We start from the raw sequence: 16,861 nt of genomic DNA, 5'->3' as shown, positions 1-16,861 counted from the left end.
AAATTCGGTGGACAGAGGAGTCTGGCAGACTACAGTCCATGGTGTCACAAAGAGTTGGACATGACTGAGTGACTGAGTATGTATGCAGGCATTTTTACATGGCATTCACCTGAAATATACCCAAGTAGAAGTTAGGGATCCAAGGCAATTTTTCATAAGGTAATACCAAACTATAGATATCTGTGTGTGTATGTGTGTGTATTTTTAAATTTACTTAAGGGCTGCACCAGGTCTTAGTTGTTGGGTCTTTCATTGCAGCATGCGAACTTAGTTTTGGACTGTGGGATCTGGTTCTCTAACCAGGGATCTTACCCACGTCCCCTGCATTGGGAGTGCAGAGACTTAGCCACTGAACCACCAGGGAAGTCCCACCAAACAACAGTTTTGTATACTGAATGTCTATGGACATCCTTCTCACCAAAAAATTAGTTTTAATAGGACAAACAAAAACACAACTACAACAACCCACTTTCCTATCAAACTTCAAACAGCAACAGTGCAATGAAAATAAAATGAAATAATTTAGTCAGGTATCATAGTCATCAAGTTTTAACAGTGTTTTGGTGTATAGTGAACCATGACTAATTTTTAATAATCATTGGTGGAATTCCTGTGACTTACTCAGGGTACATAGTTTTAGTTAGTCTTATGTAGAAGTAAGCTCCATGAGCCTTTTATTTGCTCTGAGAGCTTTTTAATAATAATTTTCAGATGTTCTAAGACCAGACTTAAAGGGCAAGAGATCTTGAGGTTGGATTCTCTCCTAGAAATGTTGATTCATGTCCTTGCGTTGGGGTGAGAAGGAGAAAAGGTGGAGGCTGAAGGCAGACTGGCCCTGACAGCACCAGTGAGTGCCTTTATTGATGCCTTGCCCTTTGCAGAGTGAGCCAGTGAGCAGGTGACATTTGCTGAGGCTTAGCTCCATTCGTTACTGAAGGGATACTCGGAGTCCTGGCAGAACACAAATTGATAAATGGAAAAGAGGCTTTGGGTTGAACGTCACTGCTCTTAACGCTGTGAATGGGCCCAGGTTTTCAGACCTGCAGTTCAGTTGGTAACTCCTAGCTGAGAATTCATTCCATCCAGAGGAATGGTGTTCTCAGCAGTGACCAAGGCAGCTGTAGTCTTAGCTGTAGACTTAGCTTTGTCTCTCCAGCTGTAGTCTTAGTGGGGGACTCTCATTTAAGGTGCACTGACTTTGAATTTTTTTTCTCACTGCCTTTATATCCTTATGCATTTCTCTTGAAACTGTGTTTTCTTTTTAGTGCTGTTCAACTTTTCTACTCAGTGAGGAATATCTTCCATTTGTTCCATGATGTTGTACCAACATATCACAAGTAAGTGCCACTGTGTCTGACTTCTGTATAATACTGCGGGCTTAAAATGTTTTGAGTCAGGTTAAAACAGTAACTTCATATTCCCACCTAAGATAATTGGCTGCTAAAATTCACAATACAGTGCAATAAACCATTTAGAATACATGTTTAAAGAACATCAGTCATTTACTAATAAATTAATAAGGGTACTATGCTGCTGCTGCTGCTGCTAAGTCACTCCAGTTGTGTCCAACTCTGCGCAACCCCATAGACAGCAGCCCACCAGGCTCCCCTGTCCCTGGGATTCTCCAGGCAAGAACACTGGAGTGGGTTGTCATTTCATCTGTAGTATAGTAGGTGAGACAGATTTGAAAACTCAAGAGAACTTTTACCCTATTAGTGATGGTAGGTATTTTCAAAACTGTCTCACTTTACTTGGTTGCAAAACAAAAAGGTCATCTATCGCTCCATATTGCTATATAGTAAACATCCCACATTTTTTCCTTGGCATTCATAGCTTTGCAGACTTAATAACTGGTGGCATTAGTGGTAAAGAACCTGCCTGCCAATTCAGGATACTTAAGAGATGCTGGTTTGATCCCTGGGTCGGGAAGATCCCCTGGAGGAGGGCATGGCAACTCACTCCAGTATTCTTGCCTGGAGAATCCCATGGACAGAGGAGCCTGGTGGGCTATGGTCCATAGGGTTGCAGAGAGTTGGACATAATTGAAGTTGCTCCATCTTCCTCCGCCTTTTCTCCTTCTCACCCCACCGCAAGGACATGGATCAACATTTCTAAGAGAGACTGCATGTGACTTAGCACACACACACAGCTGCTCTTCTTAGTGATATTAGGCTGTATTTACCTCACATCTTGGGTTTTTAAAGTTTCTTTTCATATTAAGCTGATAAGTTAATATTTAAGCCTCCAGGAGTTCTCTCTATCATCCAAATAAAGTGTTTTGAATGGCTTTATAAATATTTTAAGTAATATGTCAGCAAAGCTATTCCTCAAGTCAGGAACTCTGGTTTCAAAGAAAAGGTTAGTTTAATGTTTATAGATTTTTGAACAATTGAGATGTTTTTAAGTAGGCCCAATTATTTTGTTCTAAAAGACCACTTATTTATTGTAAACTTACTATTTTTATTTGTATTCTCTTTGCTGTGGCTTAAAACTTTTAGTTCACTTTCTACTTAGTTAGGTAAAGGAAAAGAGAAAACACCTTCAGGTCAGTTGATAGCCATGTCCTTGGGGATTCAAAGACAGTTGGCTTAGAGCTTTTTGTGCTTAGAAACATTTTTCACACTGGGGTGGAGTTAGGTTTGTTGTTTTCCCCGTTTGTATGATCTGAGAACTTTCTGCTAGACCAGTGGTTTACAAACTTTAGTGTGTTTCAGAATCACCAGGAAACTTTGGTAAAATACAGATTACCAGATTTCATGCCCCAGATATCTGACTCAGTAGGGCTGCAGTAACGTTGTTTGGTCGTTATGTCCAACTCTTTGAGACCCCGAGGGCTGCAGCACGCCAGGCTTCCTGGTCCTTCACTGTCTCCGAGAGTTTGTTCAAATTCATGTCCATCAAGTCAGTGGTGCTGTCCAACCATCTCATCCTCTGCCACAGCCTTCTCCTCCTGCCCTCAGTCTTTCCTAGCATCAGGGTCTTTTCCAGTGAATTGGCTCTGCACATCAGGTGGCCAAAGTATTGGAACTCAGCTTCAGCAGCAGGGTTGGGATAAAGCCTAGACTTTTTAGCAGATTTCCAGGTGATGCTGCTATTTTCTTGCCAGGGAACCACACTTTGAGAACCACTGTTCTAGATTAGCGTTCTCAGCTTTGGCAATGTTTTAGACTCTTTCATGGACCTTTGAGAATATATATATTTGCTTAGGCCCTAATTGTAGAGATTTTGATGTATAGGTGTGATTTAAGACTCAGATATCTCTGTTTTCTAAAGCCCTGTGATGATTCTGACGTGTAGCCCAAAGTGGGGACAACTGTCTTAGGTTGTTAGTTTCCAACTTTGTATATTCTAGCCTGACATGGAATGGAAGTTTTAATTGAAAACCAGGAAGTTTTAATTGAATGACTGCAAGTGGATATGTAGCAGAGGTTTAAGACAAGCTGTCTTCCCAAGCTAGGCAGATAGACTAATATGTGCAGACGAATGAAAACTGATTTTTAATCTTTTATGAAAATTTAAAATCACCTGGGGGATTTTAAAATATATACATGCCCTGATTTCACTCAGATTGTGTTCTGTTTGGAGAGTGAAGTCTAAGCATCTATATTTTTAAACTTTCTCAGATGTCTCTAATCTGCAGCCATCTTTGAAAACTAGTGAATTGGAAAATAATTAAGTGCTTCATTGTATAAATGAAACAGGAGTTTGGAGAAAGAGGAAGCAAATCTATATTTCAAAAGACTTTGCAGTGTTCAATTTTAAGGGAATTATGTATAGCTATTCTAGGCTTCTTGTACAAAGAGGTGACACAGGTAAACATCCATTCCCTTGCTCTTTCTTTCTTGTTAATCACTGGGCTAGTTTTATTGAAGAAGGTCTCATGCAAGCAGAACAAACTCACTGCGTGGGAGTGGGAGTGATGAGTTTACGTGTTACGTATAACATTTATACAGTAGACAATGATTAATACTTAGAAGAGTCAACTTCAATAACAGGTGATTTCTTTTTTTCCTTCGCTTCCTCCTGACCTAGGGAGAACCTTCAAAAACTGCCACAGTTGGCTGCCATTCACCACAACAACTGTATGTATATTGCTCACCACTTGCTAACCCTTGGGCATCAGTTCAGATTGCGTCTTGCCCCCATTCTGTGCGACGGCACTACTACTTTTGTGGACCTTGTACCTGGCTTCCGGAGACTTGGTAATGATGCCTTAAATGTAGGAAAGCATTTTGATAATGCAGCTTATCAGACTGGTATCTTTGTAATTTACAAATGAGACCTGTTTGAAATTAGATGGTGGTCCCTGAGCTATATTGGAAGAGAAGGGGCATTTAATTTGCAGGTGTTCCCAGTTGTTTAGCTTTATGAAGTGAATGAAATCTTCTGAAAGCATTACTTTTTCATGACATGATTCTGTGGTACTTTAGAGTTCCAAACTGCATTGCTGGTGTGTGGTGAATTCACCAAATTAGAGTTATGTCAGTAGAGTGACATGTCCTAAGAGGTGTAGCGTGACAGTCCTGTTAGCATTGTTCGTAAGAGTCACTGATGTCAGTGCTTATTTGTTTGCAAAACCTCACACCAGCTCCCTTCTATTCTACCTCCCTTAGCTTTACTCCTGATTATTAAAAATCAAAAGAAATATGGGATATCAGTATGTTTACTGTAATGATAGCCTAGGAAAAGCAGAGAATCTGTATCATTTACTTAGCTTTTCAGTTCCTGACTTCCCCCTGAGGTAGTGTAGATACATCAGAAAAATAAGCAGTGGCTTCTACTGTAGAGGTAGTCTTTCTTATCTGACTCTGGATAGACTGTTGAAAAAAGCTGACTGTTCTGAGGATGGGCCTAGAGGGACTGGCTGATGTATTAGAAGTGGTATTTTTATTAATCATAACCTTAGGGCTACCTTATGTTAACTAACAAGCAGTTGTTTTCAAATAGGCAAAAACAGATACCAGGTTCCATCTTGTTTCTCCTCTTCCACCCTGTGTGTAATTGAACAATGCTCAGAATTCTTTATTCTCTTTTCTTGTCGCAGGGACAGAGTGTTTTCTGGCCCAGATGCGGGCACAGAAAGTAGAACTCCTGGAAAGATTGTCAAGTGCTAGAAACTTTTCAAACATGGACGATGAGGACAGTTATTCTGCAGCAAGTAAAGCGGTGCGGCAGGTGGGGAGCTGTTGTTACCTCTGCAGTTCATGTTCTTTCTTTAGATGCTTCCTACTTGTTTTCAAGCAGCAAAGTGTACATGGAAAGTAGCTCAGTTGATTCCCCACAACTCCCTGTGGAAATGTGGCCACCTTTTCTAGTCACGTTGGTGGCCTTTCCCCTGCCCCACCAAGTCAATAGGAAGCTGTCTTCCCATCAGGCCAGTGGTGCTCCTAGTTATCTAATAAGTCTGCCATTGCAAGTATTGGGCTGGCCAAAAAGTTCGTTTGGGTTTTCCCATAAGATGTTGCAAAAAACCCAAATGAGCTTTTTGACCAACCCAGTGTTTTAACCCATAAACTTTGAGAAGTTTGAAATACTAGCTTTCATCTTAATAAAAAATGCTTCTCTCTCTTAAGTGACTAACGTTTTTACTCCAGTTTTCCTGTCCACAGGGTAAGTATTTTTCATCAAGCAAGGATATCACTAGGGTGAAATATTCGAGAAACATGTGTTCTGAATGGCCTTACCTCACTTATATAACACCTCTTCTTCCACACACACAGAAATGGTAAATGTAAATCTAGGAAAATGTGAGTTGTAACAACCTCTGTTCCATGTAAAGATCTGTGTTTTTCTGACAGGTACTGCACCAGCTAAAGAGACTGGGAGTTGTGTGGCAGGATGTCCTGCCGGTGAACATATATTGCAAGGCTATGGGGACTTTACTCAACACAGCGGTCTCCGAGATCATTGGCAGGATCACTGCCCTGGAGGTAAGGGCCACTAGACGCCTCTCCAGACTTGAGCTGCAGTTGTTCTTCCAAATGATGTTGATGCCTCATTTTTAGTCAACACAGATGGTAGAAGAAATTGTTCATGTTTCATGTCTAAATCATTATACTGTTATTTTCTTACTTTTGTCTTAATTCTGTTTTGCTGGAGTCTTGCTAATCTCTGTCCTTCCTATCTAAGAAAGTAGGATTATACGGCTGATACCACCTGGCATCTGTGTAAATTATGAGTGAGGAGCCTGGAAATAGGGCAGTGCTCCCAAAATACAGAGTGTGAAGTTGTATACTTAATAAGTGAGTGGATCAAATACTCTAATTTAGTAAGATAGAATGCAGCCTTGTGCAGGCACCACTTTACCAGCACTCTGTTGACCTTGGGACTATATGTGTGATCCTGCAGGAGAGTTGCCTGGACTCTGCGAGCTGATTCCTCTAAAGTAGAGATTGGCTAAACCCCTGTAATAAGATTCCCTGCTTTGCAGCACGCTGCACCACTTTCTACTGGAGAAACGGATTCTTTCATGCAGGCAAATGAAATTACCAACAATCTGTTGAAACCTATTGCGTGTCATTCTAGTTTGGGGAGTATTGTCAGAACTGATGAGATCAGTAAGATCTGCTAAATTGGTTGGAAAACATCTTACTGCCACTGACCCCCTGAATAGCTTGCACCAAAGATCTGCTTTTTTCTTACCACTAAACTGGTCCAATTCTGTTTTGTCGTGTTCCCTTTGTGCAAAATCAGGACATCTCTACCGAAGACGGTGACAGATTGTATTCCTTGTGCAAAACAGTGGTGGATGAAGGACCTCAAGTATTTGCACCTCTGTCTGAAGAAAACAAGAATAAGAAATACCAAGAAGAGGTTCCAGTCTACGTGTCAAAATGGATGCCTTTCAAAGAACTGATGATGATGCTACAAGCCAGTTTGCAAGAAATTGGGGATCGGTGGGTAAAACCCTTCTGTAGGATTTATTTATGTCTTCACAACTGTAAGAGAATATTAGTGCCATCAAAGGCAGTGCTTTTCTCTGTTTCTTAATGTTTCTCAGGAAAGTTTCATATCGAGTAGCAGTAACTGGGGCCTTTGCATGGCCTGTTGTAGTGTGGATCTCATGACCACTGTTCATATTTGATAATATAAGGACTTCTTGCTTCTGTTATTTTTTGTCTTGAGCATGTTGTTTTGTCATGCTCTACGGATAGTGATCTTGCACTTACAAGAAGTGCAATCTTCGGACACCTAGATGGAAATTCTTGCCCATTTTAACCAACAGTGGATGCATTTTAAGATCGATTTTGACATGTTAATAGAGAAGTGACTTTTACCTGTAAGAATATTCAGCATTAAACCATTGTTTGATTGAGCAGGAGTTGTTCTACAGGGATTCAGTACCACACACATAGAAAGGATTCATCTTTTCTTAAATACAATGGATGTTGTTTTCTCTCAGCACCATCAGTTGACATTGCTATGCTCTGTAATTTTGTTCTTTGTTGTATCCTGTTGAGTGTGTGAAGGTCATTGATACTGTGCAAAACAGGATCGATATTGGCTAGTTGCATATCCATGGATGCTTTAATTATTGTCTTGGTATATGATTAACAAGCACGCATAACCTTGCATAGAGAACGCACTGAATAGGCGTTAAGGTCCGTATCCATCTCTATAGCTACTTGTCTAGCTGATTCAGGTTGGTTTATTACAGATGCCCAAGTATATTAGACTAGCTATCCTCGATGTGTCTGAGTTGTTCCCAGCAAATACTATTCATTCTTAAACAAGGTAAATGCAATTTTTGCTTGAAAAAAACAAAATCACCTCAGAAGACCTCTAACTGCACTTAGTACAAACTTCAATTGATTCATCTGTTGTTTACAAGTCCTTGGTGGGTTATGTCTTCAGATAAGACTCCAGAGGGCAGCAGATGAGAAATTTTGTTTCTGCTGTTAAAAGGGCCCTCTTGCAGCCCAAGAATGATCATTAATTCTTTGTTATAAGAATAGTTATAATACTGTTCTAAGAACAGTTATAATACTGATATATCTCAGCTTCTTTTCTTCTGCCTAGGAAGATGTTTCTCCTCCCCTCTATATCTATTTCAGTAGATATAAGGATAAAAACTAATTGAGAAATTTTTTTTTTTACCAAAGTAACTATCTCTAGTTGTGTAGTTTTAACATTTAAAAATAAAAAAAAATACCTATGAAGGAGTACAGTATATATAACATATTCACAGGTCTAAAGAAAAAAAGAGTAAAATAAATGTTTGCATACCTATTACCCAACTTAAGAAAAATATTATCATTACCTTTGAAGACCCTTATGTGCTATTCCCCAAATGGTTCCCCCACCCCCAGAGGTAACTGTCTTGAATTTTGTGTTATCTCCTTGCTTTTCTTCATAGTTTTACCACATTCGTACATATCCCTAAATATAAATTTTAGACTTGCCTGTTTTTGAACTTCCTGTTAATGGAATCTTCTATAACTTGCTTCTTTTGATTAGAAAATTCATTCATGAAAGTGTGTGTAGCTACAGTTCATATGCCCTGCTGTCATATTCTGAGAATAGTCATGGTTCTTTTAAGAAATTATAATTAACATATTATATTGCTTTCCTGTTTAAAACATAGTGATTTGATATTTCTATGCATTATGAAGTGATCACCACAGTAATAGCAGTTACCATCCATCACCAAAGTTGTTACAATATTGACTGTTTTCCTTATGGGTATGTTATATCCCTGTGACTTATTTATCTTATAGTTGCATATTTCATAGTTTATTTCTTCTGTTGTTTCACATTTTCACCAGTATTTGGTATTATCAGACTTGAAATTTTTTCCTAGGCTAGTTGCTATGAAACGGTAGCTCACTGTCCTTTCAATTTGTATTTCCCTAAATTCTAATGACATTGAGCATCTTTTTAGTGATCTTTTTTTTTCTATTGTAAAATGCCTATTCATTTTTTTAATATTGAAAAATCTGTGCCTTTTTGTGGAAAAAAAGCATTTTAATGCATAATATTATTAAGTTACAGGTCTACAATATGGTGATTCTGTTTTTAAAGGTTATACTCCCTTTATAGTTATTATTGGCTGTATTCACTGTGTTGTACAATATATCCTTGTAATTTATTTTATTAGTTTGTACCTCTTAGTCCCCTACCTCTAAATTCCCTCTCCCCACTGGTAACAGTTAGTTTTTGTTCTTTCTGTCTGTGAGCTGTTCATGTTTTTTACCCTTTTTTCTACTGATTTTTTTGTGATTTTATACATATTATTTTGTGCCTATTCTTTGTCAGTTAAAATGTGCTGCCTGTGGTTCACTTTTTAAAGTAGTTACAAATCCCATTTCTCTATATAACCCTGTGAGCATGTGGTCATAATTGTCAAGTTTAAACGGGCTTAGCGAGTGTAGAATAAAGGAGAAGAGTTTTTATCTTTCTAACTTGGTCTCTTCATCTGTCTATGCTGATACCAAAATGCAGCCAAGAAGCAGATGTTAAAGATACTGAGTGGCAGGCTCATCAAGAAGGGGGAAAATGCCAGAATTTGTTTTATTTCCATTTTAACACATTATTAAATCAGTGTTATTTATATAACAAATCACTGGGCACAGGCAGTAGTTTCTGCAAAAATCCCCTGGTCAATAATGAGTTAAACAAATACATGTTTGGAATCAAGTAAGCAATTTAAAAACTTTGCTTATACTTAGTAGGAAATAGAAATTGTATTTTTTTATTTTGTAGGTGGGCAGATGGAAAAGGGCCCTTGGCAACTGCATTCTCTTCCAGTGAAGTAAAAGCTTTAATTCGTGCCTTATTCCAGAACACAGAAAGAAGAGCAGCCACCCTTGCTAAGATTAAATAGCTCCATCTTCCTGAGAAGGCCATGTCTTGACCCGGTGGATTCCTCTTGGCGTAATCACTCCTTTAAAGACTTCTTGGAATCACTGATCTATTGTGGAAGTTTGATTTCACCCAAGAACGCCTTACCTCCTGGCCTGTATGTTCAGATATCAAATGAAGTACCCCAAGTTGTTGACTTTTCAGCCACCCTCTCATGATAAGAAACTCTAGGGTGACGTTATTTCATGTTGCTCCCAGGGTCTGGGGACTGTATCTATTGAAAATATAAGCCCTGGCCTTGGATCAAGGAATCCAGGAGATTCCAAGAGTCAGGATAATGAATATGTGAGGGATGGGAGATTTATTTTGGAGGGCAAGGGAACTATATTTGGTCTCGTGGGAATTAAAGAGACTGCTTTTAATTTTTCTTTCCAATAAATAATGATTTTCAGAGTTATGGGTGAGTGTCTTTAATAATATGGGAGCTTAACAAAGGAGGCCATCAAGTTTTCCTGTCTTTTGTGCCATTCTTTTTATTGACATTTATGATCCTCACAGAGGACTCACTGACTTATCTTCCTTCTTCAGGATACTCTCTGATAATTTCTCAACATTCTTAGGACCCCTAAGACTTTCTTTTAGTATAAATTTTGGGCACTTTTTGCTGTTTCAACTAAATGCTTTTTTTTTTTTTTCTGACCTTGCACACGGCTCGTAGGATCTTAGTTCCCTGACCATGGATTGAACCCAGGCTGTAGGCACTGAAAGTGCAGAGTCCTAACCTGTGGACTGCCAGGGAATTCCCAGACTAAATTCTATTTTTTTTTTAATTGGATTTTCTTTTCTTCTTCTTTTTTTTTTTTGTCTTCTCAAATTCCACTGTTTCTGTACCTATCAATGGCAAAGGTTTTAAATTGCCAGTGTGCCTTCGGTATGTACGTGCTGTGAGGCGCGAACTCTGGGTTCTACAGCCTAATCCTTTGTTTGGTGAACGTGGTTAATCCTACAGCTCAAATTTCTGTGTTTGTAACTCTCCAGCCATTGGAGGTTTATATTAGATTGAAGTTATTCTCTGTAGAACTCTGGATTGTATCTCTTCATGCAGAGCTATGATTTCCTCTTGTGAAAAGAAGAAGAGTGTCACGTGTGTGCGCCTTGGAGAAAGTTTTGTCTGGAGGAAGATTTCAATGCAGTGGCCTGCTTCCTCAGGCTTCAGCCCCTCAGTCCCCGCATGCATAGAATAAACTGCCTTCAATTATTCCCGCTTCCCCTTGTTCTTAGTTCGGGCTCAGCCACTAGACATTCTGGTTGCTGAGTTTTCCTTTTACCTATTTAGAGGTCATAGAAGAAAGAATTAGAAAGAAGGCTGGTGTTTTTTCATCAGAGAACTTAGCTGCGGTTAATGACAACCTATTTATTTATACTCAGCATACCCTATTATGACAACGCACAGAAAAAAGATGCCTGAACCAACTTTAGTTTTTTTGAGAACAAAGAAATTGTCCCTTGAGAGAAGGGGAGGGGACCGTTTTCACAGATGAAGAAAATATCTGTTTTTGAAAATCCACACAATTTGAGGTAGCATTCTTATTTTTTTCAGCGATGGAGAGAATGGGGAACTAAGGACAGAACTGAAATACATGAATTACAGGACTGTTAACACACAATAGCAGATTTCTTTTGTTCATAGAAGCTATTCCTATTGCTTGACAGGTGTAGCAATTGAGGGGTGGGATCTCTCATAACTCAATAGCGTGCTCCTCATCCCTTCTCTCTCCACCATTAGCACAAAAAACTGCATCACAATTCTTCTGAGGCTGGCTAGACTCCATCCCTCAGCATTTGTTCCTCTGATGAATACTCTGTATATTATAGCACACAGAGCGGGCAGACTCCAATTGCCAAGGCAATGAACAACTGGTGTTTAAGTGAATATTTGTTCTGGTCAGAGATGAGCCATCTGACTGAGCACCATGGGAGTAGGGTCTTGCAGCTCTCACTGAGACCTTGAGGTAAGTATTCTGATCGGGGACCTAGGATGAACTGGGAGGGGAACCATCTTCCTCTTGAAAGAGTGTGGATTATGGGAGTAAGGGGATTTTTTTTTAAGATTTTTTTTTTTTTTTGATGTGGACCACTTTCAAAGTCTGTCTTGAATTTGTTACAGTGTTGAACTAACCCTATCCCTAACCCTAATTGATTTTGGAGTTTTTTATGTTTTTATGTTTTGGGTTTTTTTTTTTTGGCCAGGAGGCATGTGGGATCTTACTTCCCCTACCAGGAATCAAACCAGCAACCCCCCCGCATTGAAAGGAAAAGTCTTAACCACTGGACTGCCAGGGAAGTCCCGAGGGTAAAGGAACTTTAAGAGGCTTGACTCTTGTGTCTGTAGGTCAACGAGAAGCTTCTTCCCAGATTACACCCAGAACTATACCAATGACAGGGAAATGAAATTCCAGAAAGGGTCTCCAACGTTTTAGTAAAACGGAAAGCTTTTGTTAAAAAGGCCACCCCCCGAGGTATCTCGATAGTGGTTCTGTTGCAGTGTGGATTCTGAATCGTTGGTGACCCATGCATGGTCACTCGCACTGGATTCGCTCTGAAATGGGGATCCTCCAGATGGCACTCTCTGCTCAGGCCTAGGAGCAGCACAAGGCAGGTAGGCCTGGTCCATGGGAACCGAGGCCGAGGAGCTTGTCCATTCCACCCTGGGCTTACTTTCTGACCTTGGTCAGTGCAGCAGGGTGGCCCAGACTCTGTATGCATCTGTATTATGAATGGCGACACACCACTGAACAATCACTTGTGAATAGATCAGACAGTATTTTCTTTGATTAATAACATTGTTAAAAAAAAGACGTGGGCTTCCCTAGTGGCTCAGTGGTAAAGAATCTGCCTGTAATGCAGGAGACGCAGGTTTGATCTGTGGGTCTGGAAGATCCCCTGGAGGAGGAAATGGCAACCCACTCTAGTATTCTTGCCTAGAAAAATCCCATGGACAGAGGAGCCTGGTGGGCTGCAGTCCAGGGGATTGCAAAGAGTCAGACACGACTGAGGGAGCATTCTATTGTTTATTTGATTTCCTATGATTAAGTCTATCTTCTGAAAGTTCTGAGAGGTACACATACATCCTCTGGGGATGTTTTTCTTATAAGAAAACTGGCCCAAAGGAGTAATTTGCCCAAGTTTTATATGGCACAGCTAGCTTGTGCCATATAAAAATGAAGGCATGTACAGGAGTGACTTCTTAGCAAAGGAAGGTAGCTCTAAATTCGGGAAGGAATAAGGTTATTGAAAATTGCTTCACACATAAAATGTCATGGCACAAAGCAGTCTTTTTAAATTGGGTTTTGGTTTTGCTATAACTTCCTCCTAAAAATAGACATTTTGCTAAAGCCTAAAATTTCCTGAAAGTTACAAAGCCCCAATTTTGAGAAGTTTTTCAATTATATGGTTTAGACAGACATTCCTCTCCTTGTCATGAGGAGTTTGGTTGAGAAGTTTGTGATGTCACATAATGTAACTGGAGCTAGCCTTAGATGTCTCGAAACCATGTTATGAAATCTCTGCCTTGAGTTTGGGGAGGAGGGCAATGATGCTGATGAGCTATGTATAAGTTCTGCACTCCTCCTCAGGAATCAGAATGCCCCAGATTTCTTGTGTAGTGTGAGAGAGCACGGTGGGAGTGGATAGGTCTTAGCTACACCTGCTATTGAAGAAGACACTAGTACCAGGGCTGAAGACACCTACTCCCTCCCTTGCCTCAGCTTTACAAGTGGTCCTAAAACTCCCTACATTGATTCTACTTACATTTACTGGGTGCAGGCATTATTCAAGTCACTGAACAATGCCCTCCTCAGAAAAACCCCACAAAAACTCCCTGTTTCTCTGGTGGTTCAAATTCTGGTGCTAAAGAGATTTAAGAGATAGATGAAAGTGAAAAAGTTGGCTTAAAACTCAACATTAAAAAAACTAAGATCATGGCATCTGGTCCCATCACTTCATGGAAAATAGATGGGGAAACAATGGAAACAGTGACAAACTTTATTTTCTTGGGCTCCAAAATCACTGCAGATGGGGACTGCAACCATGAAATTAAAAGATGCTTGCTCCTTGGAAGAAAAGCTGTAACCAACTTAGACAGCATATTAAAAAGCAGAGACATTACTTTGCCAACAAAGATTCATCTAGTCAAAGATATTGTTTTTCCAGTAGTCTCGTATGGATTGAGAGTTGGACCATAAAGAAAGCTGAGTGCTGGAAAATTGATGCTTTTGAACTGTGGTGTTGGAGAAGACTGTTGAGAGTCCCTTGGCCTGCAAGATCAAACCAGTCCGTCCTAAAGGAAATCAGTCCTGAATATTCATTGGAAGGACTGATGCTGAAGCTGAAGCTCCAATACTTTTGGCTACCTGATGGGAAGAACTGACTCCTTAGAAAAGACCCTGACGAGGGGGAGGATTGGAGGAATGAGAAGGGATGACAGAGGACGAGATGGTTGGATGGCATCACCAACTTAATGGACATGAGTTTGAGTAAGCTCTGGGAGTCGGTGATGGATAGGGAAGCCTGGCGTGCTGCAGTCCATAGGGTCCCCTGGTGTGCTGCAGTCCATAGGGTCCCAAGGAGTTGGACACGACTGAGCGACTGAACGGAACTGGGAGAGAAAATAAACACATGAAATAAGTAAAGTAATATGTTTGAAGATTTTAAATGTGTGGAAAAAATAAACATGGGGTGATAAATCCAAATTCCTTTGTCCTTCCAGGGCTGGAGGAAAGGGGAGAGAGCTGACATTCTGAATAGGATGGTTAGGGGAGGTGGGCAAGCTATGTGGATGTCTGAGTGCGGACAACTCTGAGCAGAGAGACCAGCCCTTGCAAAGTCCTAAGGTGTGAGGAGTGTGTCTGGTGAAGAAACAGCGGAGAGTGAGGGAAAGAGGGGAAGAAAAGGTGCTTAGAGAAGTAATGAGGGTGTGTGTCGGGGGGGGAAGATTGTGCATGAAAAGGATTTAGGTTTGTTTTTTTTTAAAAAAACAGAGTCAAATCAGAAACTTTTAGTAGCTTCCAAAAGAGAGAAAACATGTATAAATGTAGAGAAAATAGTGTGGTGAACCCCTAGGTAGCTACCATCCATCTTTGGCAATTGTGATCATGCAGTCAATCTTGTCTCATCTGTGTCCCCGTGCCTCGCCCCCCTCCCCCCCCACCCCCGCCCGACTGCCACCCCATTGCTCTTGAAAACACACACTGAATTGCTGAAGCAAATGCCAGACAGCACTGTCATTTTAAACCCAGGGCTCATTCTTGTGAGAAGTCTGAATGCTGTTTCTTGTGAAGCTTTCTCTTTTTCCGTCTCTCCGCCCCTGTCGTTTCTCTGCTCTGCCCACAGGAAGTGTCTTCTAGCTGGCAGCCTCTCCCTTTTTATCCCAGCTTCAGTTCCTCGTTCACGTTGAGCCTGTGTCCACCCCGCTCCCTTTCCCTGAGCACTGGCTATTAAATAACAAACGCCTCAAATGCCGCTGACGGCTGACTCGCCACCACTTGCCCCTTGTGTCCTCCTCCTCTCTGCCTTGCCACTTGCTCCAGTTAACCCAGTTCCATGGTTTCTGCGTGTTCCAAGGTTGCCCAGAAAAGAGTCTTGCTGATCATCTCATCAGAGAGGATATCTCCTGATGAGAGCGATCCCTTAGAACCAGGGTCTGCTGGCTTCCTCTCACAGACAATCCCAGTAGACTCGGTGTCCCAGCTCTCGGGTGTTGGCTGGACTCTGGGACTGGCTTGGTTTCAGGCAGAGTGGCTCCCTTCCCTCCGGCCTGTCTGGGTGGAGTGGCGTCAGGAGTGGAGCAGCTGCTGGCTGGCTTCTGTCTCCCATTCCCATTCTCTGACTTCAGAAATGCTGCCTGAAAGAGTATTAATTGTTTTCATGTGCATGAAGGGCTCCATTTATGCCTGATGCAGCATGATAAAAATTATGCACAGCTTTAAATATCTCAGATTAACCTTGTTATACATTTCATTTAATTTCCATGCTAAGCTCTGTTCCTAAAAGCATAGTCTAAATAGTTTGCCATATCTGTATCTACCTTATTGTTACTTAAAATTAAAAAATTAGGGCTTCTTGCTCACCTTCTCTTTAGTCATCTTTTCTTTTGTAAAATTGACTTTAATCGCAGTAGGTCTTTTGCCCCCTTTTTGAAAATTGGGGCACTTTCTCAAATCAAGGACGATGTAACCTGGATTTGGGATTACATCTGAAGTTTCTTTTAAGTCCCATAATTCACCTGTGTCTGCAACTGTGAAAAACCCAGGTTTTCTTTTTCTGTCTTTTCACCTAACTTAGGCTCCATTTCCTCCCAAGTGCATTTGTTCTAGCCTTCCCAGGTTGAAGATAGTTCTCCTTGATAGGAACTGGGCAGCAAAATGGTGTTTGCGTTGTTCAATTCTCTCTGTGTCACTTTTTTAACATCACATGATCACGTGTGCGTGCCTGCACGCTCAGTCCTTTCAGTCGTGTCTGACTCTTTGCGATCCCAGGGACTGTACATTTCCAGGCTCCACTGTGCATGGAATTTCCCAGGCAAGACTACTGTATCCAGTTGCCATGCCGTCCTCCAGGGGATCTTCCCGACTCAGGAATCAAACCCTAGTCCCCAGCATCTCCTGCATTGCAGGGGGAGTCTTTACTGGTGAGCCGTGGGGGAAGCCCCATTATCAAGTATAGCAGAACCCTTTTTTCCTTTTCTTTCAGTGACCATCCTCTTTTGCTGCTCCCTATCCACTGTCAAATTCATTGAAATAATGTTTTTCGTAAACTTAAGCATATTCTTGGTTTTGATCTTACTGACACTATCTTTTCATGTCCAGGCCATTCTTCTATTTTTGCTTATAAAGGGCCTGCTTTTGTTGCTGTTTTATTTAACTCATCACTGGGTTTTCATTTGTAGACTCTTGTTTTTTTTATTGTATTGTCATATTTATTATACAGTCAGATTTTTGGTTTTGAAATACTTTCTCCTCTTTCTTTTTTAAAAAAATTTTGGCCACACCTCAAGGCATGA

General features: G+C 40.7%; 1 protein-coding gene across 1 annotated transcript in view; it reads left to right on the top strand.

Moving 5' to 3' along the window:
* ZW10 (zw10 kinetochore protein) overlaps positions 1 to 10,258 on the top strand; it is a 36,100-nt gene extending 25,842 nt beyond the window's left edge. Inside the window, exons 11-16 of the mRNA XM_052652775.1 lie at positions 1,266 to 1,337; positions 4,033 to 4,202; positions 5,045 to 5,175; positions 5,799 to 5,930; positions 6,694 to 6,896; positions 9,703 to 10,258. Coding sequence (XP_052508735.1) covers positions 1,266 to 1,337; positions 4,033 to 4,202; positions 5,045 to 5,175; positions 5,799 to 5,930; positions 6,694 to 6,896; positions 9,703 to 9,823 — 829 coding nt within the window. The 3' untranslated portion in view covers positions 9,824 to 10,258. The remainder of the gene's footprint in view (positions 1 to 1,265; positions 1,338 to 4,032; positions 4,203 to 5,044; positions 5,176 to 5,798; positions 5,931 to 6,693; positions 6,897 to 9,702) is intronic.
* Positions 10,259 to 16,861: the final 6,603 nt, after the last annotated feature.

Source organism: Budorcas taxicolor, chromosome 15, assembly GCF_023091745.1.
Source record: "Budorcas taxicolor isolate Tak-1 chromosome 15, Takin1.1, whole genome shotgun sequence".
NCBI lineage: Eukaryota > Metazoa > Chordata > Mammalia > Artiodactyla > Bovidae > Budorcas > Budorcas taxicolor.
This window is presented reverse-complemented; position numbering and strand designations above follow the sequence as displayed.